Raw genomic sequence first — 26170 nt, 5'->3', positions numbered from 1 at the left:
AGAGAGAGAGAGAGAGAGAGAGAGAGAGAGAGAGAGAGAGAGAGAGACAGAGAGAGAGACAGAGAGACAGAGACAGAGAGAGAGAGACAGAGAGACAGAGAGGGCAAAGAGGGCAAAGAGGGCAAAGAATCAAAGCTCCAGGGCTGGAGAGGTTTAGGGGACAGGGTATGCCCGCCAGGATGAGTCTGTACCGTGTACTTAGGGACTGATGGGCCCAAGAGGTTAGCATAGACCTTGATAGATATACATTAGGCACCAAAGACATCAGCTGATGAAAGAGCCATAAGTTCCTTTTGCCAGAGATAAGGAGAATGGCTCCTCTTAGCAAGTAGGAACTATCATCCACACCCTTTCTCCCCCAACTCCCTGCAGGACAGAGTTTGTTTCTCTGTGTTAACTTGGCTGTCCTGGAACTTGCTCTGTAGACAAGACTAGCCTGGAACTCAGTGACAGGCCTGGTGTATGTCCCTGAGGGAATCTTCACTTTTATCTAAATGCCAGACTTTGGGAAAAGGAATTTCTCTTTCTCTCTCTCTCTCTCTCTCTCTCTCTCTCTCTCTCTCTCTCTCTCTCTCTCTCTCTCTCTCTCTGTGTGTGTGTGTGTATAATAACATGCGTCTTCATTCCCAGATTTTAGAAGCAGATTTTATCCTGATTTCAAGGATAGCCTGGTCTACAGAGAGTTCCAGGAGAGCCAGTGCTACACAGAAAAACTTTGTCTCCCAAAAAAAAAAAAAAAAAAAGAAAAGGAAAGAAAGAAGAACAAGTAGGAGGAGGAAGAAGAAGAAAGAAAAAAAGAAAAGTGGAAACAAATAGTGAGTCTTCTGGGAGTTGTTAACAAGAATGGATAAGATAAGCAGCTAAGGGGAGGGGATAGGGGTTTGTGGAGGGGAAACTGGGAAGGATAACATTGCAAATGTAAATAGATAAAATAACAAAGAAAATAGATAAGTGTCTAAAAAAGTTTTATAGGGCTGGGCGTGGTGAAGGACGCACGGCTTAGATTCTATCACTTGGGAGGCAGAGGAAGGCAGAGGCAGGAGGATCTCTATAAGTTCGAGGCCAGCCTGGTCTACAGAGTGAGTTTCAGAACAGCCATAATACAGAAAAGCTTACCTCAAAAAAAAAAAGCTTTATAAAATTCAAACGTGTATTTGTTGCCAAAATGCAGGCTGCAAAATTTGCACTGACTTTACTCCTCTTCTAAACTGTCTACAAAGTTAGGTGGGTCACTGTCCCTTTAAATTCTTCCCAATCACCTAAAGAAGGTGGACAAATCGGCACATGCGCACTCCTCCTGGCCCAGACTGTCGCCCTACTGTTACAGCCTTCCTGAAGCTAGTAGCAGAGAGGTTAAAGGTCCTCCCACTCAGAATTTATGCGCAAGCGTAAACTACGATTGGGAGCATTTCACCTCGCAAAGAGCCCAGTCTCTTTTTCGCTCCTCACGGCCCCGCCTCCCGCGGCCAATCAGTGGGCCTCGCCCTTCGCAATGACCAATGGCAGTGAGCGTGGGGGCGTGGTTGGGCATCCGGGGGCGCGGCCTGGCGCTGAGAGAAGCGGCGGGGCGAACCCGGGACTCTAGTGAACAGCACAGCCGGACGCAGATCGCCGGCTGTCGGCCAGCGGAAGCGGCTCGGGCCCGGCGGTCCCCGAGATGTCACGATGGCTGTGGCCATGGTCGAACTGTGTGAAAGAGCGTGTCTGCCGTTACTTGCTACAACACTACTTGGGTCACTTTTTTCAGGAGCACCTCAGCCTGGACCAGCTCAGCCTGGATCTGTACAAGGGCAGCGTTGCCCTGCGGGATATTCACCTGGAAACCTGGGTGAGGAGGCACAGCAGAGGCGGGATGGTGCGGAGAGAGGGAGCGTGGGCCCACCGAAGGGTCCTCGCGGAAGGTTTGGGCTGGAGGATAGGCACTGTGTTTGTAGAGGCCAGTGGGTCTCGACCGCCTCCGCCAGGCCCCCTGGCTGGCCCTTCACCTCTTAACCAGAAGAGATGGGAGAGAGGGAGTACCTGGTCTTCACCTCTCTAGGGGAGACAGACTAGGAAGTGACATGTTACTTGCCAAAAGAACGCCACCACCATCATACAGAGTTTGGGGGAGCTGCTTGGGGAAGGGGATTCCCAGGAGTTAGGAGGGGAACAGAGAGACGTTGTGGGGAGCCGGGCAGTGACAAGAGTTGGAACTGAGGTAGTTAGTCGGGGGTAGTTTGGGGGTGTTAAGAGCCCTGCCAGGGGCACCTGTAGAAAGATGCGTCCTGACCCTCTCACCTCGATGATCCTGGGCATAAGGGGTGGAGATCGCCCCCGGATGTGGATGTCAACAGCAGCGTCACTGCCTACTGTGTTGATCCACACCTCGTGTGACTGTTGCTGCTCTACTTCCTGCTTTTGGGAGAGTGGGAGGGGCCTGGCTTGGGTTTAGGGAGGGACTTGATCTCTGCCATCTCTACCTGGAGGGCAGCCCTCCAGGAAAGGGGTAGAGGTTTAGCTTCGGGCTTGCTGGGATGGGGGATGGGAGGAGACGCTGGGAGATGATGCTTAGATCTGAGGCCTAGGGCATGGAGTCGGGCAGGAGGCTGGGGGTGGCAAGTGAGGGGCACTGACTCACAGCTGATGACTGGGGAGTAGCCAAGGAGCCACCAATTAGAGACTCCAGCTTAGGGCTGGTTTGAGGTCATTCTTTTAGCTCCAGAGCAGTAGAATGGGCATGTGGCAGGACTTTCTCTATTCTAGTAGGCCTCTGGGTCTGTAGCTTCACTTAGAAAGAGCTAGAGGTGACCCATGCCTTTGGGAACAAATATAGATTAAAGAGATGGTGGCATCTCCTAGTGTCCTGGTCTAGGAGGCATCTGACCTTGGCCACTTAGGCCACTCAGAAAAATATCCAACATCTGAGTGTTCTCCCTTTTTGCTTTCAACTAGAATGCCTTCCCAGTGCACTCTCTGGTTCCTTTTGGGGGTGGGGGGAGTTCAGGGCACTGGCTGTTTTATAGCCTCTCCCCTGACAGCATGGGTACCTTACTTAAGCCTGTCCCTCTCAGCTCTTTACCCTGCAGCCCTACCTTGAAGGCATTCAAAGCTACATGGACAACTGACTTGGGATGGGAATCAAGCCCTGGGTCCAAGCCTCAGTTTTCACAGTACCTGGAGTGACTAAGACAAGTGCCTAGGCCTCAGTTTCCCCAGTCTATGGGTGAGGAATTGTGACTCTACCTCAACTTGCCTCCTGGCCCTGGCTGTGTTTGTTTGTCCGTGGGCCCAGCAGGTGTTTACTGAGTACTACCCAGAGCACCTGGGTTCCTAGGGAGAAGACCAGTGACTCATAGCTTCAGGCACTCCCAGGCAGACAGGGATACAACCCCAGCACAAACACCCCCATCCTGTCTGTCGTGAGTGTATAGCTCTACTGTGGGGTCTAGGGCTCAGGGTCTGTTTGGCCTTCGCTCAGTCCCTCTCCTAGACATGACACCCTGAGCTCTTTGCGCGCCTTGGATGAGCATGCCTTGCCTTTTGCCCCCTTGACTAGGTCTCTCCACTCGATCTCAAGCCTGGAATGGGCCACCATCCTATTTCCTCTGCTCGGCTGCTCCCTCTTGACTCAGCTGGCCCATCATTGGTGTGCTGCTAGGTTAGGTGCAGGCCTGTGTGCCCTTTTCTGGTACTTGCTGACTCTGAGTCAGAGCCTGGCATTTGCCTACAACCTAGCCAGGCTGGGAGGTGAAGGCACCTAATATCTATCCCTACAGCCTCTGGTTGCCACATAGAAGGTACTCAGAATCTCATATATCATGTAGCCCAGGTTGGCCTCTAGCTCAAATATACACCTTTGACCTCCTTCCTCATCTTCTGGCCTCTGCTTCCCTAGTGCTAGGATTACAGGTGAGTCTCGCCACATCCAGCTGTGCTCTGCTGGAGATGGAACCCAGGGCTCACTGTGTGTTAGGCAAGTACTCAGCCAGCTGTGTACCAGGCTGGCCTAGATCTTGAGACACTCCACCTACCTATGCTTCCTGAGTGCGGGAACTAAAAGCATGCAGGCCACCACACCCAGCAGTACATAAGAGTTTTGAGCCAAATGTAAAAAAGAAACTTTTTAGCTGGCCCAAAGAGCTGAACACTGTTTGGTGAGAGGAAAACAGGTCAGGGCCTAAGGGAAGGCCTTGTAAATAGCAGAAAGAAGGATGACCACGCCAAGGGTGTTCTCCAAGGCAATGGCTGTGCAAGACTGGAAAGTACCTGGATTTGGAGTCTTGGTGAGCTGATTTACCTTTCCTCTCACTTAGTCTGTGAACGAGGTTTTGAGGTCGATGGAGTCGCCACTGGAACTGGTGGAAGGCTTCGTGAGCTCCATTGAGGTGGCTGTCCCCTGGGCTGCACTTCTTACTGACCACTGCACTGTGTGTGTGTCCGGCCTTCAGCTTACCCTGCAGCCCCGCCAGGGTTCAGGTGAGAGCAGGGTAAGACCACAGGCGGGGCAGTTGTTGGGAATGGGCCCAGGAGAGTCCTGGTCTTTTTATCCTGAGTCCTTACTCCTTCCCACAGGACCAGGGGCTGCGGACTCTCAGAGTTGGGCCTCATGCATGACCACAAGCCTGCAGCTGGCTCAAGAGTGCCTTCGGGAAGGGTTGCCAGAACCCTCAGAACCACCCCAGCCCCTGGAGGGGCTGGAAATGTTTGCACAGACCATAGAGACTGGTGAGTAGGCCCCTGCTGCTAGTCTGTTCTTGGGTCCTCCAGTCTACACAACAGGGATCTTAGGTGGTAGTATGTGGCCGCCTTCCTACCCAGACTGGCAGGAACTCGCCTTGCTTCCCAGTGCCCCACTTAACTCTAGAAACTCCTTCTGCAGTGCTCCGGAGGATCAAGGTGACCTTCCTGAACACTACCGTGAGGGTGGAACACTCCCTGGGTGATGAGGACCATCAGGTGGCTGTGGAGGTCCGAGTGCAGAGGTAAGGAGGACGGGGGAGTGGCAGGAGACAAATACCTCTACCTGCTCTCCTAGCCAGGCTCCTAGGAAGGAAGGGACAGGCTCAGCCTGGGTCGAGTATTGGTGAGATTTGGGAAGTGGGCTATGTTGGAAGCCTGCACTGTGTATAGACTAAAAATCACTCAGATTCTAAGAACTTTGAAACTCAGAGAACCAAAGGCTAGTTGACCCTTCAAGATGGAAGCCAGGTTCCTCAGTCCCACGATGCTAGGACAGCTTTAAAGAGGGACTTCTAGTCTGGGGTTGTCTGGACAAGGCCAGGCCCTTCACTCTCCAGACTGGAGTACTGTGATGAAGCAGTGCGGGACCCCAGCCAGGCACCACCTGTGGACGTGCACCAGCCTCCTGCCTTCCTGCACAAGCTGCTGCAGCTGAGTGGGGTCTGCCTGTACTTTGAAGAGCTGCCCTCCCAGGTGGCCCCGCCACAGCCACCTTTGCAGATCGGCAGCTGCACAGGGTCCATGGAGCTCACGGTGAAGCTAAAGCAGAACGAGGCCTTCCCGGGCCCCAAGGTGAGTCCCGGGAATTAAGAATTGGATCCATGGGGCTGGAGAGGTGGCTCAGTGGTTAAGAGTTCAATCCCCAGCAACCATGTATAATGGAATCTGATATCTTCTTCTGGTGTGTCTGAGGACAGCTACAGTGTACTAAATAAATAAACCTAGGAAATAAAATAATAATACAATAAATAAATCTTTAAAAAAAGAAAGCATTTGACCCATGCTGGATCTATTCCCAGAAGTGTTGATTGACACCAGGCCCAAGTGGGGAAGATACCCGTAATCCCAGCATTGGGAGCCTAAGAGAAGGCTGCCTTCAGTTCAGCTCCAGCCTAGGCTACAGAGTCATTCCAGATCTTACAGTGAAGATGACTATCTTCTTCACAACTGGAAAAACAGACTCTGAAAGATCAAGTTGGCCAAGGCCATTCAACTGCTTGGTAGCAAGTTTAGCATGACAACTAATGTCCCCAGAGTACGGGCAGGTGGGTTGCCATTTTTGGTCTGGGTAGCATATAAAGGCTTCATGGCCGTCCGCTTGGTCCCCAGTTGGAGGTATCAGGACAGCTGGGATCCCTACACGTGCTTTTGACCCCGCATCAGCTCCAGCAGCTCCAAAAACTGCTCAGTGCCATCAACCTTGCAGGTGAGGCTGCTGGGCACTGGGTAGCAGACAGGGGCCATCTGGAGATAACCAGGCAGGCTGTGCTGAAACATCTTCCCTACAGACCCAGGAGGCCTGGCTGACAAGCTGAACAAGAGCCGCCCACTAGGTGCTGAGGACTTGTGGCTCATTGAGCAAGATCTGAACCAGCAGCTGCAGGCGGGTGCTGTAGCTGAGTCCCTCAGCCTGCACCCCATCACCAACCCCCTCAATTTGGACAGTGCGGGTGGGTGCCAGCCCTTTCAAATTGAAGGGGCAGTTTGTGTCAGTGCAAAAGCTGAGGGGCCAAGCCTGTCTGTTTCTGACTGCCCCTCACCTCACCCCTAGACCTCTTCTTCTCCATGGCTGGCCTCACTAGCAGTGTGACCTCGGCAGTCTCTGAGCTCTCCGTGTACAGTGTAGACCTGGGCTCCTCTGTTCACAGCAACATGGCCTTCCACCGGCCCTCCACCCCAACCCACTCAGGTGGTAAGTCACTGACTCCTAGAGATGCTTATTTCAGGAACAAGGTGGGGTGGAAGGATTCTCAGTACAGTGGGTGGATGTAAGCAGGATGCCCCAACCATGCCTGTAGGCCCACCATCAGTGGGGTACCCTGGGGTCCTAACTCAGTGGAAGAAGATGGTAAGGCAATATAATATGCAGTCTAGGTTTCTTAGTGAGTGCTTTTGGGACTCAGTTCCCCTTTCTTTTTTCTGTCTTTCTTTCTTTTTTTTTTTTTTTTTTTTTGGTTTTTTTCGAGACAGGGTTTCTCTATGTAGCCCTGGCTGTTCTGGAACTCATTATGTAGACCAAGCTGGCCTTGAACTCAGAAATCCGCCTGCCTCTGCCTCCCAAGTGTTGGGATTAAAGGCGTGCACCACCACCGCCTGGCTTAGTTCCCCTTTCTACAGAACATAGTAAGACCAGGCTATATCAGTTAAGTGTGTAGCTAAGTTTATAGGTCAGGGACTGGTATGAATGCTTTATCATATCAACTGATCCTTCTAGCACCTTCAGAGGATTAAACTGAGCCTTGTCCCAGGGTCTGGCACACGTGAGCAATATGTTGTCACCCTGATGAGCCTATCTTCCAGAGCCGTGTGATACAGCAGATTTGGTATCCCACGGTCCAATGTAGCCAAACTTTATTTATTATTTCTTCTCCTTTAAAAAAAACCAAAAAACAAAAAAACTTTACAGTGTTTTGAAAAACTACACAGGTTTCTCTGTGTAGCCCTGGCTGTCCTGGAACCCATTCTGTAGACCAGACCAGGCTGGTCTGGAACTCAGAGATATGCCTGTCTCTTCTTCCCAAGTGCTGGGATTAAAGGCATGTGCCACTATGCTCAGCCTAGCCAGGGTTTCTTCAACCCCTGCTCAGTGGCCAACTGTGACTCCCCTAAAACACCAAGAAGCCTGTATTGAAGCCTCTGTTCCCTCAGGCAAGACAGCCCCGACTCCCCTTCCGGACACCATGCGCCCTGACTCACTGGTGAAGATGACCTTGGGAGGTGTGAGCCTGACCTTGCTTCAGACAGCTTCCCCATCTTCAGGACCACCTGACCTCACCACCCACTTTTTTGCTGAGTTCGATTCTGCCAAAGATGGGCCATTCGGCTCCCGAGACTTCTGTCACCTCCGGCCACGCTTCCAGAGGGCCTGCCCTTATAGCCATGTCCGGTACACACCACAGCCCGAGTCAGGGACTTACAAGGAATCCCCAAAGCCCAGGACCCACTCCCTGAAGCTTGTAAACTTGCCCACAGATTAACGGGCACAGCCGTGCAGCTGTCCTGGGAGCTGCGCACGGGCGGGCACAGCCGGAGGACAAGCAGCACAGATGTGCACTTCGGGCAGCTGGAGGTGCTGGAGTGCCTATGGCCCAGGGCCGCCTCAGAGCCAGAGTATACTGAGGTGAGGGCAGAGGAGGGGCCTGGGGTTCAGGTGCGTGGCTGGGCCAGCTTGACCTTGTTTGCTTATGTTTCGCTTGCAGATCCTGAGCTTCCCCAGTCACTCTGGCTCCGAAGCCTCAGCTCGACCCTGTGCCCATCTGCGCCACACTCAGACCCTTCGCCGGGTGCTCAGGGTAAGCTGCAGTGCTGGCTGCTCTAGCCTAACTGCATCCCTTCAGGGCTCTTGCATATCTGTCCCCATTCTGACCTTGCTATTACTGTGGCCTGCTTTCCCTTTCCCTGCCTCTGTTGAACCACTAAGGTTGACGAAGCCCAGTGTTGATGGCTTTTATTGTATATGCCAGCATAACTTGGGTGTGGTAGCACAGGCCTTGTAGGCCCAGCATTTGAGAAGCTGGAGCAGGAAGAAGACAAGTTCAAGGCCTGCCTGAACTACAGAATGAGTTCAAGGCCAGTCAACTTAGGTCAATTTAATGAATTCCCATATCAAAATAAAAAGTAACAAAGGTGCTGTGGTCCCTGTCGCTGCAGGGTGTTTAAAGCCCCTCTGTCCCTGCTCCAGGCTCCTCTCCCGTCACTGGGAAGCCTAGGAGCGTTGGTTTCTGGAAGCTGCTTCCTTCCCAGGCCTCACTCACCCTTGCTGACCTATTCATATTACCCCTAACTAGAGCCGGTCCCGGCGCTCCACTGCCTGCCACTGTCACTCAGAACTGTCCCTGGACCTGGGCGACTTCCAAGCTGATGTGGAGCTGGGGTCCCTGGACCGCCTTGCTGCCCTGCTCCAGCAGATCACCATTCCCTCTGAGCCACCTGCTGGCCTATTAGTGAGACGCCCTGCTGGTTCTATGCTGGGGTGGGAAGTAAGCACTTAAGCTCTGTCAGTCCCCTGTGGCAGCTCTGACCCCCAGCCCTTCCACAGACAGAACCCCCACAGGCCACTGAGCAGCAGACAGTGTTTCGTCTCTCAGCACCTCGGGCCACCCTGAGGCTAAGGTTCCCCATCCCAGACCTTCGGCCTGAACGGGACCCCTGGGCTGGCCAGGCTGTGCGGGCTGAGCAGCTTCGACTGGAGCTGAGTGAGCCCCAGTTCCGCTCAGAGCTCAACAGTGGGCCTGGGCCCCCAGCTCCTACCCGCTTGGAACTTACTTGCTCAGACCTGCAAGGTAAGAGTGTCCAGGGAACAGCTGGGGTAGGCCCCAGGACAGGTAAAGAGGCCTTTTTATCCCAGGGACACTGATGTGACCCTGGGGGAGCAATGGTGATGAAAAGGAAAGAGGCGGCAGTGAGACCTTGTCCTTTCTGTCTCCTCCAGGAATCTACGAAGATGGAGAGAAGCCACCAGTCCCCTGCCTGCGGGTCTCGAAAGCTCTGGATCCCAGGAGCACTGAGGCCAAGTACTTTCTACCTCAGTAAGTGGAGTGCTGGAAGGGCGACTGGAGAGGCGAGATCTATTGGTGTTGGTGGCAGGGCACCAATAGGTCTGTGTCCTGGCAGGGTAGTGGTGACCCTGAACCCCCAGTCCAGTGGCACACAGTGGGAGACAGCTTCTGAGAAAGGCCGGGATCTAGAGCTGTCCACAGAGAGTCCGTGTGAGCTCCAGCAGCCTGAGCCCTCGCCCTTCTCCTCCAAGCGGACCATGTATGAGACTGAGGAAGTAAGGCTCCCCACTCTTGCACTGAGGGTGCCATTTATGGGACTGGGCTGTGGCAGGGCCGCTGATGAGAGGAGCATCTTCTGTTCTGGGTAACAAGGGACTCGGATGCGCCCATCCCTGCCCAGGGGTTAGGGAAGGAAGTCACGAGAACAGGCCCTTCAGAACCAAGATCAGGATCCGGGCCAGCACCTAACACGATGGAATACTTGGGTCTCAGGATCCTCCTCTGAGGTTGCCGAGTGCAGGGACTAAGTGTGAGGCAGTGAATGGCCCAGGGCAGGACACCCAGGGTCCTAGACAAGCTCTGCTCCCTGGTGGCTCTTGTGTTTCCTCCTGAGATTGCTGTCTTGAAGGTTACTGTGAAGACTAGAGGGATTCACATTCAGAGTCTCTAGGGTGGGGAGAGTCTGGGGACTCTGTCCCAGATAAACATAACCCACCCTTGGAGAGAAAGGATGGATGGATGGATGGATGGATGGATGGATGGATGGATGCCAAAATCTTCAATTCTGAAGCCAAAAACAGGCCAAGGCTGACCTTTCTCACCTGTCTAGATGGTGATCCCTGGAGACCCTGAGGAGATGAGGACATTCCAGAGCCGGACGCTGGCGCTGTCCCGCTGTACCCTGGATGTGATCATGCCCAGTGCCCACATCTTCCTGCCCAGCAAGGAGGTCTATGAAAGCATCTACAACAGGTGGAGACATGGGGCCGGCTGAGCTGGGCCGGGCCGGGCCGGGCCGGGCCGGGCTAGAGGTGTTGTCCTCTGACCTCTGCTGTTCTTGCTCTCCTGTCAGGATCAACAACGACCTGCTCATGTGGGAGCCTGCAGACCTGATGCCCACATCCAACACTGCTGCTCGGCCGCCTGGCTCTTCAGGGTTCAAGATGTGCAAGTCAGCCTTTAAGCTAGGTATGAGAAGAACACTGGCTGGACAGGAAGGGGTAGTGCAGGTCTGGCGGGGCGGGGCAGGGCGGGGCCTTCCTCCACATCTCCTTCCCACCCAGCCACGCTATTCACTCAGACTCGGATTCAGATGAGGAAGACACGCAGTTCTTCTCGATGGCCTCCGGTGTCCCCCAGACTCCTGCCCGGGAACCTTCGCATCGTCAGTTCCAGAGTACCTTCTCTACACTGGTGACAGTGCTGAAGGGGCGGGTCACTGCGCTCTGCGAGGCTAAGGTGAGGCAGCCTAGAGCAGGTGAGCTTCCCACTCCAGAGTACCACAAGCCTGCCAGCTTCAAGTTAGGAACCAGGAGAACAGAAAGCTTAAAGGGCCAGCAGCACCATTGCCGCAGTCTGCCTCCCCACTCAGACTGCCCATCAACCCCCATAGCTGTCAGCTACTTCCCAGCCTTTTCTCCATGAAAAGCATGAGGGGTACCAGGGCAGCTGGGGCCTTCCGCTTCAGTAAGAAGCACATGGTGCAGACCTCCGGTAATACCTGGAAGGAACTGGGGCTGCCTCAGGCAGGCCAGGATGTTAAGAGGCCCCTGTCCCTGGGTGTCAGAGGTGCTGGCTGCAGAGGTGAAACTGAGCCTGTGCACACCCACAGGATGAGGCAGGGAAGCGTCTGGATGTCACTCACGGGGAGCTGGTGCTAGATGTGGAGCAAGGCACTATCTTCAGCGTAGCCCAGTACCGCGGCCAGCCAGGGCTTGGCTACTTCTGCCTGGAAGCTGAAAAGGCAACGCTCTACCATCGAGGTGTGTGGGCCACTCCAGCATATATCAAGCCGGGCAGGGAGGTTTCAGGAGGGCTGTGTGCTGTGAGTGGGGTGGTCGGCAACCTCAACCAGGCTCACAAGAGTTTTTCTCAGCGGCCATTGAGGACTACCTGCTGCCCACTCACTTGGAAGTACCCAGCTTTGCTCCCCCAGCTCAGCTGGCTCCAACCATCTACCCATCAGAGGAAGGGGTGACTGAGCGGGGAACCTTGGGCCGCAAGGGCCAGGGTCCCCCCATGCTTTCTGCAGCTGTCCGCATCCACCTGGACCCCCACAAGAATGTCAAGGTATGTGTCCCTGCTGCTTACCCACATTCGTGACGTAGGCAGCTCCTCCTCTGCACACTGGAGCTGGGCTCCCACCCTCCTGACTGACTGCACTTCCCTCCCCAGGAATTTTTGGTGACAGTACGGCTGCACAAAGCCACTCTACGCCACTACATGGCCCCCCCTGAGCAGAGCTGGCACTCCCAGGTGAGTAAAGGTACCTGGGAAGTCACATTGCCCCAGAACTCCGAACTGACCTGGGCAAGCAGGTGGGATAAGGAGAGCAGTGCGGAAAACCTGGGCTGGACTAGAGCTGACCTTGGCCAGAGCTCCTGACAAGGAGTGTGGTAGAGAGCCGGTGGGCAACAGGTGGGGTGCCAGCCGGGACGGGGTCTGGACAGGAAGGTTCTAGAGGACATCACTCTGTCCTCTTCCCTACCCCTCCCTCTGGCCTGTGCAGCTCTTGGACTTCGTGGATGTACTGGATGACCCTGTGCTGGGCTACCTGCCCCCAACAGTCATCACAATTCTGCACACACACCTCTTCTCCTGTGCTGTGGACTACAGGTACTAGCGGGGGTGGGAGGGCTAGGGGAAGCAGGGTCAGGGGCCAGCCTTACATGTAAGAAGCCTACTCCAGCCCAAGTCTGCCCCTCAGGCCTCTCTACCTCCCTGTGCGCGTCCTTGTCACTGCTGAGACCTTCACCCTCTCCAGCAACATTGTCATGGACACGTCTACCTTCCTGCTCAGGTATGCAGGCTGCCCCTAGGTCTGGTCCATCCTACTCCCAGCCGGGCTGCAGCTCACTCCCTGCTGCCTGTCTACCCAGAGCTCTAAATTCTCCAAATTCGCATCCTCAGGGATGCGAGTTGTCTCCACTTCCACCCAAAGTCAGTCTTATAACCTCACTCTGGGAGTTCCTCAAAGCATACAAAAGGACAGGAAGCTAGAACACTGTGCATAGCTAAATGCAACCCGGCATGGGGTTCAGCTCCACAGAAAAGAAGGGGAGAGCTGTGCTTACTGTGATCAGAATTTTAAAAGTTGGGAGTGGTGTGGTTATGTGATCCCAGTTCCTTATGAAGCTGAAGCTAGAGTATCCTGCCTACACAACTTAGTAAGACTGTCTCAAAAAGTAGAAAGAGATGTAGCTCAGGTTAGACCATGTACCTGATGAAGGCAGAGCCCTGTGTTCAATCCCTAGGACTAGATGGATGGATGTATAAACAGACCATGCTGTAGGGGGATGGGAAAAGGACCTCCATAAACTGAGAATTACAAGTTCAATAAGAGAATTAGAAATGTTTTGAGTGGGCTGGAGAGATGGCTCATTGGTTAAGAGCACTGACTGCACTTCCAGAAGTCCTGAGTTCAATTCCCAGTAACCACATGGTGGCTCACAACCATCTGTAATAGGATCTGATGCCCTCTTCTGGTGTGTGTCGGAAGACAGCTACAGTGTACTCATATACATAAAATAAATATATGAGTATTTAAAAAAAAAAAAAAAAAGCCAGGCAGTGGTGGCACACGCCTTTATCCCAGCACTTGGGAGGCAGAGGCAGGCGGATTTCAGAGTTTGAGGCCAGCATCATCTACAGAGTTTTAGGACAGCCAAGGCTACACAGAGAAACCCTGTCTCAAAAAAAACCAAAAAAAAAAAAAAAAAAAAAAAAAAAAAGAAGAAGAAATGTTTTATGTATCTTCAAGTCCCATGAGAGTGAGTAGTTCCTGCTGGGTCTTCCACACTGGAGCCCAGGCCCCCTGCGTCCCCTGTGTCCCCTGTGTCCCCTGTGCTAAGGCTGACAAGGTCCCAAGCTTCATAGGCACCTGGACCTCTCTGTCCATCACCTCCAGGACCCCTTCTACCCTTTTGCCCAGCTACCACTGAGCTGCCGCCTGCAGTGGCTCCCGGGCCCCTCTCAGCCCTGTTCCCCACCAGGTTCATCCTTGACGACTCCGCTTTGTACCTGTCTGACAAGTGCGAGGTGGAGAGCCTGGATCTGCGGCGAGGTGAGCAGGCCTGGGTCGGGCTCCCCCCACACGGAGGGTATCACCCAGGCTATTCTCAGCTACACATACATGCATGTGCGCACACGCATCCACACAGCTGTACCAGACCCAGTGGATTCTCCCCCTGGGGGAGGGTGGATGGAGACTGTGAGAACAGTCTTCTGCTCTCTGCCTCAGATTATGTCTGCGTACTGGACATAGACCTCCTAGAGCTTGTCATCAAAACCTGGAAGGGCAGCACCGAGGGTAGACTGGTAAGTTTGAGGCCACCAGGAGAACTGTGACCATCACAGTGCGCGTCCTTGCCTTTCAGGCCTGTGCTAGTGTTCCTCCAGGGAAGGGCCATGTCCCTGTGAGTGTCTTTCCAACCCACTGAGGGCAATAGATGGCACCTGGAGGCAGGACAGAGGTGGCCCAGGGAGACCACCACTGTGGAGCCCAGGTTTTCTCATCTTTGTGAAGGGATAACAGTTCCTGTATCGCTAGGCTGCTGTTGGGCAGGGATGGGTGGGTGAACAGTACTCCATGAGTCTGGAATGGCTACATATTTGGGCAGTGAGGTATTGCCTCAGCTGACCAGACAAGGGAATAGCCCCTTCTCTCCCTCTTTGTGTGGGGCACATACCCGAGATGCCCTGTGGTATCCTGGTTTGTGGTGGCTCCTGTGCCAATGCCATGCCCACCTCCCACAGAGCCAGCCACTGTTCGAGCTGCGCTGCTCCAACAATGTGGTGCACGTGCACAGCTGTGCTGACTCCTGCGCTCTGCTGGTCAACCTGCTCCAGTATGTAACCAGCTCGGGTGACCTGCACCCCCCACCCCGGCCCCCCAGCCCTACGGAGATCGCCGGCCAGAAGGTACAGGTGAGGCCTGGCCACACAGGCTAGCAGAGCTCGGCCAGGCCCCTCTTTACACATACACAAGGCCGGGATTGGAGGAGCCCTGGTTTTCTCCCCTCCCTCTGGTGCTCACTCCTGCCCCTTCCCTTTCCTGACCCAGCTTTCAGAGAGCCCTGCCTCCCTGCCCTCATGCCTACCAGTGGAGACAGCCCTCATCAACCAACGAGACCTGACTGATGCCCTTCTGGACACTGAACGGCGTAGTCTACGGGAGCTGGCCCAGTCATCAGGTCAGTGAGGGTGCCCTAGGGATAGCAGGCCCAAGCAGGTACCCTCAGCCATATCTCATACTGGCCTCTTTCTCCCCCAGGTGGCCCACTTCCTCAGGCCTCTCCCGTCTCCGTCTACCTGTTCCCAGGTGAACGGAGTGGAACCCAGGCCTCTTTGCCTCCTCCTGGGGGCTCTTCTCATACCTTGGGTTCTAAGGCAAAGGAGCATGAAAAAGAAGAGGAAGGGGATGGAGACACCCTGGACAGTGATGAGTTCTGCATCCTTGACGCCCCTGGCCTGGGCATCGCGGTGTGTGTGTTGGGATGGGGGTTCTGGATGCTCAGGTGTTGTACAGCCCTTCTAGAGCTCTTGGGTGGGAGGAGCAGCCTTGGCTGTTGACTTGAGGGAACAGATGGAGCAGTCCAGAGGAGACACAGTGTCTCACACAGAGACAGGAGGAGAGAGCAGAGGGAGGGCCGTGTAAGTAACTACAGAGGTTGTGTAGTGTAATCAGTGTTGAAGCACACTGAAGTTCCAGGTGACAGGCCCAGCAAGAGACTCCTGGATAGACGGCTCAGACACAGGCACTAGGCTGGTAGTCTGGGAGGGCCATTGTTTGTTAAAGGGGTGGTGGGTAGACATAAAGGCAGGTGCTGGGGCTGAGCATATTGTCACGTCTTTGCTGGCTCTTTCCTGGCAGCCCCGAGACGGGGAGCCTGTCGTGACACAGCTGCATCCAGGCCCCATCATCGTGCACGATGGACACTTCTCCCAGCCCCTGGGAAGCACTGACCTGCTGCGGGCACCTGCCCACTTCCCAGTGCCCAGCAGCCGTGTGGTACTACGGGAGGTCTCCTTCATCTGGCACCTCTATGGGGGTAGAGACTTTGGCCTTCACCCCACTTACAGGTTAGAGACATGTAGGTAGCAACTGGTGGGATTAGGATCTGGGCCTAGCCTAGCTGTGATCTCTAGCCTCAGGCATCACCCCTCCCCCATCTTGAGTTCTCCCTCACCCTCAGGGTCTCCTGCCCCAGGCTAGAAAGTCTGTGCTGAGGCTGTAGATAGAGGTGTTCCTCAGAGCCAGCTTGTGCCCATGTATCTTTTGCACAGATCAAGAGTAGGCCTCACGGGCCCCAGGGTCTCACCTTCCCGCTCCTCTGGTCCCAACCGGCCCCAGAACTCCTGGCGTACCCAGGGTGGCGTTGGACGGCAACACCAGGTCCTCATGGAAATCCAGCTCAGCAAAGTGAGTGGCTGAGCAGGGTCTGGGGGCAGAAGACAGAGTGAGGCTCTGGGGAGACAGACTGTGCCAGCTAGCACCAGGACAGATTCCGGAGGGATTGGATAGCAGGAGCCACAGGTTCAATACTGTGTCATACGCAAATGAGAGAGTAGTCCCAAGGGTTGGAGCACAAAGGGGTGTTTCTTAGAGCAACTGCTCTGGTGCTGAGGAAGCATGGAGACAGATGACAGAACACGCAAGGCTGTCGGTGGTAGGGAGGGCTGGAGACATCCTAGGAGGTAGGAGGCAGAAGCATCAGAAAGAGGCTTGATTAACACAGGGGACCTGCAGGCTGGAAGCCAGTGAGTCAAGGCCCCTGTAGGACAGAGCACAGAGCGGGCCCCTATGGTTATGGAACATGGCTTAGAGAAGCTGGGGTCATCCTGGGCAGAGAGAAGGCATTTAGAGACAGTGAGGGATGGAAGGGGCGTCTGCAGTGTCTGACGAGGTGAGCCTTTGCACTTTGAGAGGGCGGCTTGGGTGGATTGGGGCAGGCCAAATTCAGTAGCTAGATTGGTGGCAATAGGTTCAGCTGTGTCAGTGTCCAAGCATTTCCCACCCATGGGGGTGGGACAGGGATAGGAAAGTTCTCTAGGAAAGAAGGGACCTCATCTAGACCTTCCCATCCTTCTTGGGCCTGGTTCCCAACTCAGGCCTCATCCACCCACAGGTGAGCTTCCAACACGAAGTGTACCCAGAAGAGTCAGCCATAGCTGGGGGCCTGGGCCAGGAGCTGGACGAGCGACCACTGTCCCGCCAGGTGCTCATTGTTCAGGAGCTAGAGATCCGAGACCGGCTGGCCACCTCCAAGATCAACAAGTTCCTTCATTTGCACACAAGCGAGCGGCTACCACGGCGTACACACTCCAACATGGTGAGACTGCACCACCTGGGTGTGGGTGGCCCCTTTCCCATAACCCCCCTGATGGTGTGTCAGTCTGGAATGGGGTTTCCAGGGCCCAGCAGACACCTAGATTATCCTCTGCCCTTAGCTTACCATCAAGGCACTGCATGTGGCTCCCACCAGCAGTGTAGGAGGGCCGGAGTGCTGTCTCCGAGTCTCCATGATGCCCCTGAGGCTCAACGTGGACCAGGTGAGCAGATCATCAAAGGCAGAGCCCAACTTGAGCCCTTCCCCATTGCCAGGGCCTGGATCTGACCCAGAACTCTCCCTACAGGATGCCCTCTTCTTCCTCAAGGACTTTTTCACCAGCCTAGCAGCCAGCATCAACCCTATGGTCCCAGGGGACACTTCTGATGGTGAGAGACCAGGACAGGGAAGGGACTCTAGATCCTGGCTGCCCTGCATCCTCTGGTCCATCCTTGAGCTGTGACCTTTCTTTTTTTTAAAAGATTTATTTATTTTATGCATATGAGTATATCACCATTGCTCTCTTCAGTCACACACCAGAAGAGGGCACCAGACTCCATTACAGATGGTTGTGAGCCACCATATAGTTGCTGGGAATTGAACTCAGAACCTCTGGAAGAGCAGTCGGTGCCACTCACTCACTGAGCCATCTCTCCAGCCCGATCTATGACCTTTCTTCCTGTAGCTCACCGAGAGACCCACAGTCGGCCTAGCAGCCCCCAGGAAGGACAGTCTGAGGACACAGAGACAGCCAGCAGCCCACAGGAAGCTCCAGGCAGTGGCCACAGCTCCTCTGACCAACAGCCCATCTACTTCAGGTAGAGGAGAGAAGCTTTGGGCCAGGCTGTCAGAAAACCTGGCCAGTGAGCAGGTTAGAGACCACAGGTTCTCTTCTCCCTTCTTTCCCCTTCAGGGAGTTCCGCTTCACATCTGAGGTGCCCATCTGCCTGGATTACCATGGCAAGCATGTCACTGTGGACCAGGTGGTGAGTGGTTCCATCAGGCAGCTGTGTGAGCTACTCTCTGGGTCCAGTGTCTGGGACCAGGTTTCACAGTGTGTATCCCAAAACATAGGCCACCCCTGTTCTCCCTCCCAACAGGGCACGTTCATGGGACTCCTGATTGGCCTGGCCCAGCTCAACTGCTCTGAGCTAAAGCTCAAGAGGCTCTGCTGCCGGCATGGGTGAGCTCCCAGCCCCTGTGGGGGGAGTCTACAGCCTTCCCTCTGCCGTTTCTCATGGGTTGTATGGCCTTGACCAAATGCTCGCTCTTCTCAGGCCTCGGTTTCTCCTCTGTAGTAGGCTTTTGTTGCTCTACAGCACTGGGTAAGACTGGGTTGAATAGGTGCTCACACATCTTGTCTTAGAGATACCTAGTCACACTGCCCCTGGGCCCTCAGTGTGTCTCTCCTCCATCTCATCCGTGTTGCCTCTGTCTTCCAGGCTCCTGGGTGTGGACAAGGTGCTCTGCTATGCTCTCAATGAATGGCTGCAGGACATCCGTAAGAACCAGCTGCCTGGCCTGCTGGGAGGCGTGGGCCCCATGCATTCAGTCGTGCAACTCTGTGAGTGTCTGGCTTTGAGAACTCTGTTTTGTTTGGTTGGGATTTTTAACAGAACAAATATAGATCAAGGAAAGTAAGGAAAGCTCCCCAAAATGGGAAGAGTTCTAAGGGAAGACTACCCTTTTTGAAATAATTGCATTTATTTTGTGTGTGTGCATGGGTGCGTGTATGCCATAGAGTACATACGGAAGTTAGAGAACAGCGTGTGGATTCTCTCATCACACTCTGCGAGCCCTCAATATTGAACTCAGGTCAACAGAGACCTGGCGGCAAGCACCTCTACCTGCTGAGCCATCCTGCTGGCTACTTTTTTTAAACTAGAGTCTCACTATGTAGCTCTGTCTGTCCTGGAACTCACTATTTCCTGACTCAGAGTCCACCTGCCTCTGCCTTCCAAGTGCTGGGATTACAAGGCACTGGCACCCTGTTTTATTTTTTTTAATTATTTATTTATTCATTTATTTTATGTTTATGAGTACACTGTCACTGTCTTCAGACCCACCAGAAGAGGGCATCAAACCCAATTGCAGATGGTTGTGAGCCACCATGTGGTTGCTGGGAATTGAACTCAGGACTTCTGAAAGAGCAGTTGATGCTCTTAACCACTGAGCTATCTCTCCAGCCCTTTTGAGCCAGTCTTAGGTAGCCCAGGCTGGCATCACAGGCATGTGACAGCACACCTGGCCTGTGCTGTCAAGCCTAAGGACTTTTGAAATCGCACTTGGATGCCAGGTACTATGCCATGCGCCTGTAATCCAAGTGCTGGGGAAGCACAGGCAGGGGGATTGCTTTTAGTTCAAGAACACAGAAGCAACCTGAATAGGGGCCAGGCTAGGCCAGGGAAAGCTACTTAGCAAGATTCTGTTTAAAAAAATAATTAAAAGAAACTGTATTAGCACCAGGCACTGGTGACACAGGCCTTTAATCCCAGCACTTGGGAGGCAGAGGCAGGCAGATCTCTGAGTTCAAGGAAAGTCTGATTTACAGAATAAGTTACAGGACAGCCAGGGCAGTTACACAGAGAAATCCTGTCTCAAGAACAGGGAGGGAGGGAGGGAGGGAGGGAGGGAGGGAGGGAGGGAAGGAGGGGGAAAGGGAGGGGGAGAAGGAAGGAAGGAAGGAAGGAAGGAAGGAAGGAAGGGAAAGAAAAAAGGAAAAGAAACTAGGTTGGGAAAGACGTAAGGGTCCTTGGGCAGAGAAGAAAAGCCAGGGCAAGCTTGGCATCTCTGATATCCTGTCCTCTAGTCCAAGGGTTCCGGGACCTGCTGTGGCTACCCATCGAGCAGTACAGGAAAGATGGGCGCCTCATTCGGGGGCTGCAGCGTGGGGCAGCCTCTTTTGGGTCATCCACAGCCTCTGCTGCTCTGGAACTGAGCAACAGGCTGGTCCAGGCCATCCAGGTGAGTGCAGAGCCAGAACAGGAAAAGGTACCCTTGTCCCTGGGCTCCTGACTCTATCCCCACAGTTTTGCTGAAAGTTGGAACTTGAAAAGGCTGAGAGTGCAGTTAAAGGCACTCAGTTCTGGGCCGTCAGAGCTGAGTGTATTTCCATGCTCCCAGCTGCCTGTAAGCGATGAGTGTACAATGAGCAGGAATCTGTCCTAGTTAGTTCTTCTAGGTTCTGTACTTTACTGGGCCCCAGAGGCTACCCCCTACCAAAGCCCTGGTCTTGAGGGGAATGATTGAGTCCTGGGGTAGGACTGGGTGTGCCTGCAGGCCTGTGGGAACACTGCATCAAGAGAGCTTTGACCTCAGCCCTCAGAGGGAAGGGCAGGGTTCCAGGGTCTGGAGTGGAGGAGCTTCATTTGGATGGGAAAGACAGAGTGGGAAGACAACACACCGGCCAGAGGGGTGGTGGGCAGAAGGTAGTCTTGTTTTGGTAACTCGTAGGGTCTGTCTGTACAGGGGTGCCCTCTAGTGGGGAACTAGACAGCTCAGGCAGGTGTCATCATGCACAGCCTAGGTATGAGGCCCACAGGAAAGTTTTCCAGTGCCTGTAGCCACAGCTGTCTCACCAAGCCCAAAAGGTTTCTCTTCTTCCTCCTCTTCTTCTTTTAATTTGCTTATTTATTCTTTGCGTGTGTACCATGGATTGCATTTGAGGTCAGACAATTTTTGGGACTCAGTCCTCTCTACCATGTGGGTCTCTGGGGTTGGGGATTGATTTCAGGTCACCTCATAGCAAGTGCCTTGACCTTTGGAGCCATCTTACCAGCCCTGGAAGGGTTTGTAAATGTCTCCTTAAGTTAAGGAGGTCCTTGGAAGAGGTGGAGAGGTCGCCCAGCAGTTAAGGTTGATGCTGCTCTTGCAGAGGCTTGGGGTTCAGTTCCCAGCACTTTATGGGTGGCTGTAACTCCAGCTCCCAAGGAGTGCCTTCTTCTGGCCTCCAAGGGCACTGAATTCACAAGAAATCACACATAAATAAAAATAAATGAATAGTTAACGAAAATTTAAGAAGGAAGTTCTCTGAGGAAGGTGATGAGGGGAAGAGGATGGGGAGGAGGCAAAGACTGGTTAGGACAGGGATATGCTGAAGGAGGTCTGGTCCCCAGGCTGGCCTGTAAGGCAAAGGCCACTATGTCAGCTTAGCTACCTGTCATCATCCAACTCTGATGTCCTTCAGGCTACAGCTGAGACAGTATATGACATCCTGTCCCCTGCCTCTCCCATCTCCCGATCCCTACAAGACAAACGTTCTTCACGGAAACTACGCAGGGGGCAACAACCTGCTGACCTCCGGGAAGGCATGGCGAAGGCTTATGATGCTGTTCGAGAGGTGAGAACCACCCTAGACCCACTTCCAGGTGCCCCCCCCAACCCCTCACCCTCACTGACCTCTGACCTCCACAGGGTATCCTGGATACAGCTCAAACCATCTGTGATGTGGCGTCGAGGGGCCATGAGCAGAAGGGACTGACAGGTGCCGTGGGGGGTGTGATCCGACAGCTCCCCCCAACTGTTGTAAAGCCAATAATTGTAGCAACGGAGGCAACCTCCAACGTGCTAGGGGGCATGCGAAATCAGATCCTGCCAGATGCACACAAGGACCATGCTCTCAAGTGGCGATTGGAGGAGACCCAGGACTGACAGCAGGCACCCAAGAGCCACCCACTGTCCCAACATGCCCACCATGTCCAGCCAGCCACAGTGGTGCCACCAGCTCCCTGTTTTCCTGATTGCTGTGGCCCACAGCTAGGCCACCAGGTCCTTCAAAGGATGGCCACTGTGAAGGATACCTGCCCAGCCTGCTTGTTGCCAATCGGCCAAGAGAGTGGGGCCTCCCGGCCTTGGGGCCTCTGCCCTGTCTGTGCACTTCCGTCTGGGGAGAAAGGACATTGCTCCTCCCTGCTACCTGGGCCCACACTGCTGCCTTGTTCCAGAATGAGGATGGAGGCTTTCGGACCCATGGACCCCACTCAGCCAAGTGTCTCTCCGTGTCTCATGGGGAGGTGGGGGATAGATGCCATTTGGGTCAGTGTATTTTTAAGATCCCTGAGCGTGTGGGTCAGTGTCTGCATGAAGTGGAATAAACTTGCCCACCGCCAGCCCGGGCCTCTTGCAGGTCCTCTGTACCTGTGAGGCCCCAGTCTGCCCTGCTCTGTATAAACCTTGACCTGCCCATCCCCACCTCTGCATGCAGTACACACCTGCTGCCACCAGGAGGCGCCACACCTCACCTCAGCCTTCTGATACAAATCAGCTTTGGGCTCTTGCACTTTGGGCTCAGCCTACCTACTGTCCTGGTGACGCTGGGGGAGTTGCCTGGCAATCCCAGAGGAGAGCCCGCATCAAACCCCGTTTCTTGGTTCTATTCATGTCGGATCCCAAGGTTCAGCCTTCTTGAGGCTGGAGTAAAGCAAGGCTCCTGGTCTCTCCTGGAAAGCTCTGGACTGTGACTGAAGACAACCCCTGTTAGTCTGCTAGCCGAGACAGTGTCCAGGACTGTCCCACTCTGGAAGCTTGAGTTCTAGGCCCTCTGGAAGCTGTTTCCACCATTTTCAGAGAAGGGCTTTTGGGGTGTCCAGGTCTTATGCTGGGACAATGCTGTGTTGTCCAGAAGATCTCCATTGCCCCCTTCCCAGATGCATTGTTCACAAGGGAGCCGCCCCAGTGCCCCCTCAGTAGCACTTCCAGGCAGTGGGTAGGATCACTTGTTGGGCACCCTGGTTACCTCTGAAGTTAGCTGTGGTCTCCCCTCTTGGCCCCCATCATAGACTGAATATTGAACAGGAGAAAACTTTTCCTTGTCTCCTATCCCCACATTTGGCTGGCAGTGGTTAGCTGGGGCCAGCAGACTAGGCAAGAGGTCAAGCCAGTGAAGCCTAGAGACGCGCCCATGGGTGGCCAGGGTCCGACGGCTCTGGGTAGCTGAAGGCCCAGACTGGCACTTCCTGGACCCGCCCTACCAGCTGGGGCACAGTCCAGGCCTGCTGCCCTTCGGACCCCAGTTAGGATCAGTATTGATGCCAGTGGGCTAATCATTAACACCACCAGGGCTGGGTCAACGGCTCAAAAGGCTTGGCCCAGGGTGGCCCCACTTCCTCCTTGTGCCCTGAAGGCCAGCTAGGTGCAAGGTAAGAGCTCCCGGGCTGCCCCCCAGAAGGCTGCTGAAGAACCCCAAGCCTTCTTTCAGAGCCCTCAGCCCTTCTGAGCAAGGGGACTTCAGGGAACCCTGTTTCTGTTCTGTGCCTCAGTTTCCACCTTTGGATAAGGTGACTACTGCATCTATGGCTGAAGCTGCCCAACACTGAAGACAGGATTCCTAAGCAGCTGTCTGTCTTCTGGAAGTGCAAAGCCACGTGGGGCAGGAGGCTGGGCTTACCTGGGTCTTGAGGGGGCTACTGGGCCATGGAGAAACCATAAATCGAGTCTGGCACTTCCTTTGCAGATCTATCCTCTTGGGGAGAAGGCAGCATCCCCTGCTTCTCTGGCCCTTTATCTACCACTGCCAAATGGGGCACGAGCCAAGCACACTCTACTGGAAAGAAAGGCTTCCCTTTCTTTCCAGAATCCTGAGTCCCAGCAGGACAAACACTGGTCACTGAAGCCTCTTGGGCCAGAATCTGTGGAAGGGGTGAGAGTTCAGATGTGTTCCCAGACACGGGTCAGCTCAGGGGTCCCACCTCCAAGCTCTTTGTCACAACAGGGACAGAGTAGGTGGAAGGATAGTGTGCAAGATGGCCTCCAAAGGTAGAGAGTGCTTCAGAGAGGTTGAGCTACTTGTCTGAGGTCACACAGCTCCAAGGCCCTTGCTGACTTAGACTACTGAGATACTGAATTCTAGGTGCTGGTCACCTATAGCCCTGCTCTTAGCACTCACTGAGCTTGGTTGGGTGGCAGCACCCCACTCTCTCACTTCTTCCCTTTTTTGCTGTGCTGATGCTTAAGCCCAGAGCCCTAAGCCAAGCCCTCTACCACTGGGAGTCCCTGCCCTCCCTGACTCTTCACCTCACTAGCTTCCCCTCGGCCTCATTTCTCTCTCATCCCTCCTGTTCCTCCCGCCTTCTCTTGTCTCTAGCTTCCTGGATAGGGCTGCCCTCAGGCAAGATGACAATCCAGTTGTCTTTTGCTGTCCCTCTACCCAATGGCTGCAGCCAGGAGGGTAGGCAGAGGCTGAACGCACAGCTCAGCTCTGTTTAGAAGGGAAAGGAAACAGGGAACTTGGGGCAGAGGGTGTGCGTGTCCATGGGCTACAGTAGAGTTGTAAATCAGAGCCACTCCCAGTCTGATGAGGAGGCTCTGGGGCTGAGCCTGGACTTCGCTCAGGAAGAAGGCCGGAGTCCTGTGGGGTGCCAGGTGTGGACCTTGGAAGAATGATAAGAAGCCTCAATAAAATACGAAGTGTGGACTTGGAGCCGAGAGGCCTGGGGGGCAAGAGTGGGCAGCTGTGGGGCTCTTCCCAGGATCCCGCCAGAGAGGAGGTGCCTGCCCCTGTGCTCTGACCCCGTGGCTCCCACCCTCTGTAACAGCAACTCCATGTGGAAGTGTCCACTGGTTCCAGTGGGGCTGCTGTTATCTGGGGTGGAGGCTGGTACCTGCAGAGGAAGAGGAGCCGCCCAGCATGCCAGGAGGGACTCACATGACAGTCCTCAGGCCTGGGAAGGCAAAGAATGGTGGGCTATCAGCAGGCTGCTAAGACGGAGTGCACAGGGCTCTGACCTATGAATTGACAGCCAGTACTCTGATCACTCTGGCTGCCAATTCCATAGGTCACAGGTATGTTCGCCTCAATGCCAGCCATAATAACTCAAAGGAGCAGGTGGGAGTCAGGGCGGGGAGGGCATCAAAGTCAGGCCCTCCTCCACCACTCCCTCCTTCCTGTTCCAGTTCTGGAACCCCTGACTGCCTTGTAGTATTCCTCTTTTCTTTTTAAGTATTTATTTTTTATGTGTATGAGTACACTGTCTTCAAAGAAGAGGGCACCTGATCCCATTACAGATGGTTGTGAGCCACCATGTGGTTGCTGGGAATTGAACTCAGGACCTTTGAAAGAGCAGTCAGTGCTCTAACTGCTGAGCCATCTCTCCAGCACCCCTGTTGTATACCTATGTTTTCCCTTCCCAGCTTCTTTGCCAGGTTCTTCTTTGGTTGCTGGTGAGAATTTGCTATGTGGACCGGGCTAGCCTTGGACCTGTCTCTGCTTGCATACTGCATAGGTATGTGGCTTGTGCCATTGTGTATGGCACCAAGAACACTCTCAATCTCCTTCCAGCTCAGCCCAAGCATCTGCCACCTTGTTCCTGAAGTGCTATGGGTGATATTTAACTTCCTGGTTCTTAACCAAGAAGCAGCTTTTCTGTTTGTTTCAGAGACAGAGTCTCATGTAGCCCAAACTTTGTAATGTAGGGTACATGGGAACTTTTGATCCTTTTACCCGTGCCTTCTAAACGCTAATATTGTGAGCATGTACCATGCCTACTTATTCATGGCGCTCAACATGCAGGGCAGGAACTCTGCCAGCTAGACTATACTCCCAGCCTAGGGTTCTTCTTGGGTTATTGCTCTGTTTTGTTTTTTGAGACATGGTCTCACTATGAAGATCTAGCTGTCCTGGAACTCTGTAGATCAGGCTGGCCTTGAACTCCACCTGCCTCTGCCTCCCAAGCACTGGGCTGAAAGGTGTGCACCACCCTCACCACGTGGCTCCCAGCCTATAGATTTTCCTAAAAGTGACTGATTCCAAGTGCCACCTGGGTTCCCAGGGCCTCCTGCTTGCTCCCAGGTGTCCTCTAAGCACTGCATCCACTGAATCCCATGCTGCACACAGTTAATTTGTGCTTAAATGTCCATCCACTTACCACCCATGAACTCAGTCCCAAGCCCTCAAACCCATATACACATCAATTAAGTTTTGCCAAACATTCTGAGATTCCATCTTGCACTGGCATTGGCAGGGGACTTTAAAGCCCAGGCTGGGCACACTCCAACTGCTCCTTTCTCTTGCAAGTCTCACTTCTGAGAGGCCTGGAACTTCAGGCTCCCTGGGCCCAGCTGAGACTGATGGAGGAGACGCATTGAGAGAACAGGACCCCACACACTGCCATCCCAACCTGCGTCAGCCCACTCCTACTCTTCCTATATTGTTTTTGAGACTGAGTCTCAGTATGTAGACCAGGCTAGCCT

At 54.1% G+C, this 26170-nt stretch overlaps 1 protein-coding gene across 4 annotated transcripts; it reads left to right on the top strand.

The window, feature by feature from the left end:
- The first annotated feature begins 1527 nt into the window (after positions 1-1527).
- Atg2a (autophagy related 2A) lies at positions 1528-22168 on the top strand. 4 transcript variants are annotated; one of them, XM_028771027.1, is made up of 40 exons: positions 1528-1828; positions 4293-4455; positions 4552-4704; positions 4859-4961; positions 5277-5511; positions 6049-6145; positions 6228-6389; positions 6491-6631; positions 7588-7825; positions 7912-8059; positions 8139-8231; positions 8727-8882; positions 8978-9221; positions 9371-9467; positions 9553-9712; positions 10267-10409; positions 10510-10625; positions 10738-10895; positions 11269-11419; positions 11533-11726; positions 11832-11912; positions 12166-12272; positions 12364-12456; positions 13649-13719; positions 13897-13973; positions 14412-14576; positions 14719-14848; positions 14929-15137; positions 15529-15737; positions 15942-16077; positions 16784-16987; positions 17106-17207; positions 17292-17373; positions 17670-17802; positions 17898-17970; positions 18085-18167; positions 18427-18548; positions 19794-19948; positions 21171-21323; positions 21398-22093. In XM_028771027.1, exons 1-40 carry the CDS (start codon positions 1658-1660, stop codon positions 21632-21634), a joined length of 5745 nt encoding a protein of 1914 aa, XP_028626860.1. In that variant the 5' UTR covers positions 1528-1657; the 3' UTR covers positions 21635-22093. The 4 variants fall into 4 exon arrangements, with proteins under 4 accessions (XP_028626860.1, XP_028626861.1, XP_028626862.1 ...); XM_028771028.1 differs by having other exon boundaries at positions 1588-1828; positions 10750-10895; positions 14412-14582; positions 21398-22168; XM_028771029.1 differs by having other exon boundaries at positions 1588-1828; positions 14412-14582; positions 16874-16987; positions 21398-22168.
- Positions 22169-26170: the final 4002 nt, after the last annotated feature.

Source organism: Grammomys surdaster, unplaced genomic scaffold (genome assembly GCF_004785775.1).
Source record: "Grammomys surdaster isolate TR1022 unplaced genomic scaffold, NIH_TR_1.0 205, whole genome shotgun sequence".
Taxonomy (NCBI): domain Eukaryota; kingdom Metazoa; phylum Chordata; class Mammalia; order Rodentia; family Muridae; genus Grammomys; species Grammomys surdaster.
This window is presented reverse-complemented; position numbering and strand designations above follow the sequence as displayed.

What these genes read in the sequence shown, in the direction of transcription:
- Atg2a (XM_028771026.1), top strand. Translation starts at nt 1,658, where the DNA reads ATGTCACGATGGCTGTGGCCATGGTCGAACTGTGTGAAAGAGCGTGTC. An exon ending in ACGTCTACCTTCCTGCTCAG is followed by an intron (nt 12,457 to 13,648) that starts GTATGCAGGCTG and finishes GTTCCCCACCAG; the next exon opens with GTTCATCCTTGACGACTCCG. An exon ending in TCGCCGGCCAGAAGGTACAG is followed by an intron (nt 14,583 to 14,718) that starts GTGAGGCCTGGC and finishes TTCCTGACCCAG; the next exon opens with CTTTCAGAGAGCCCTGCCTC.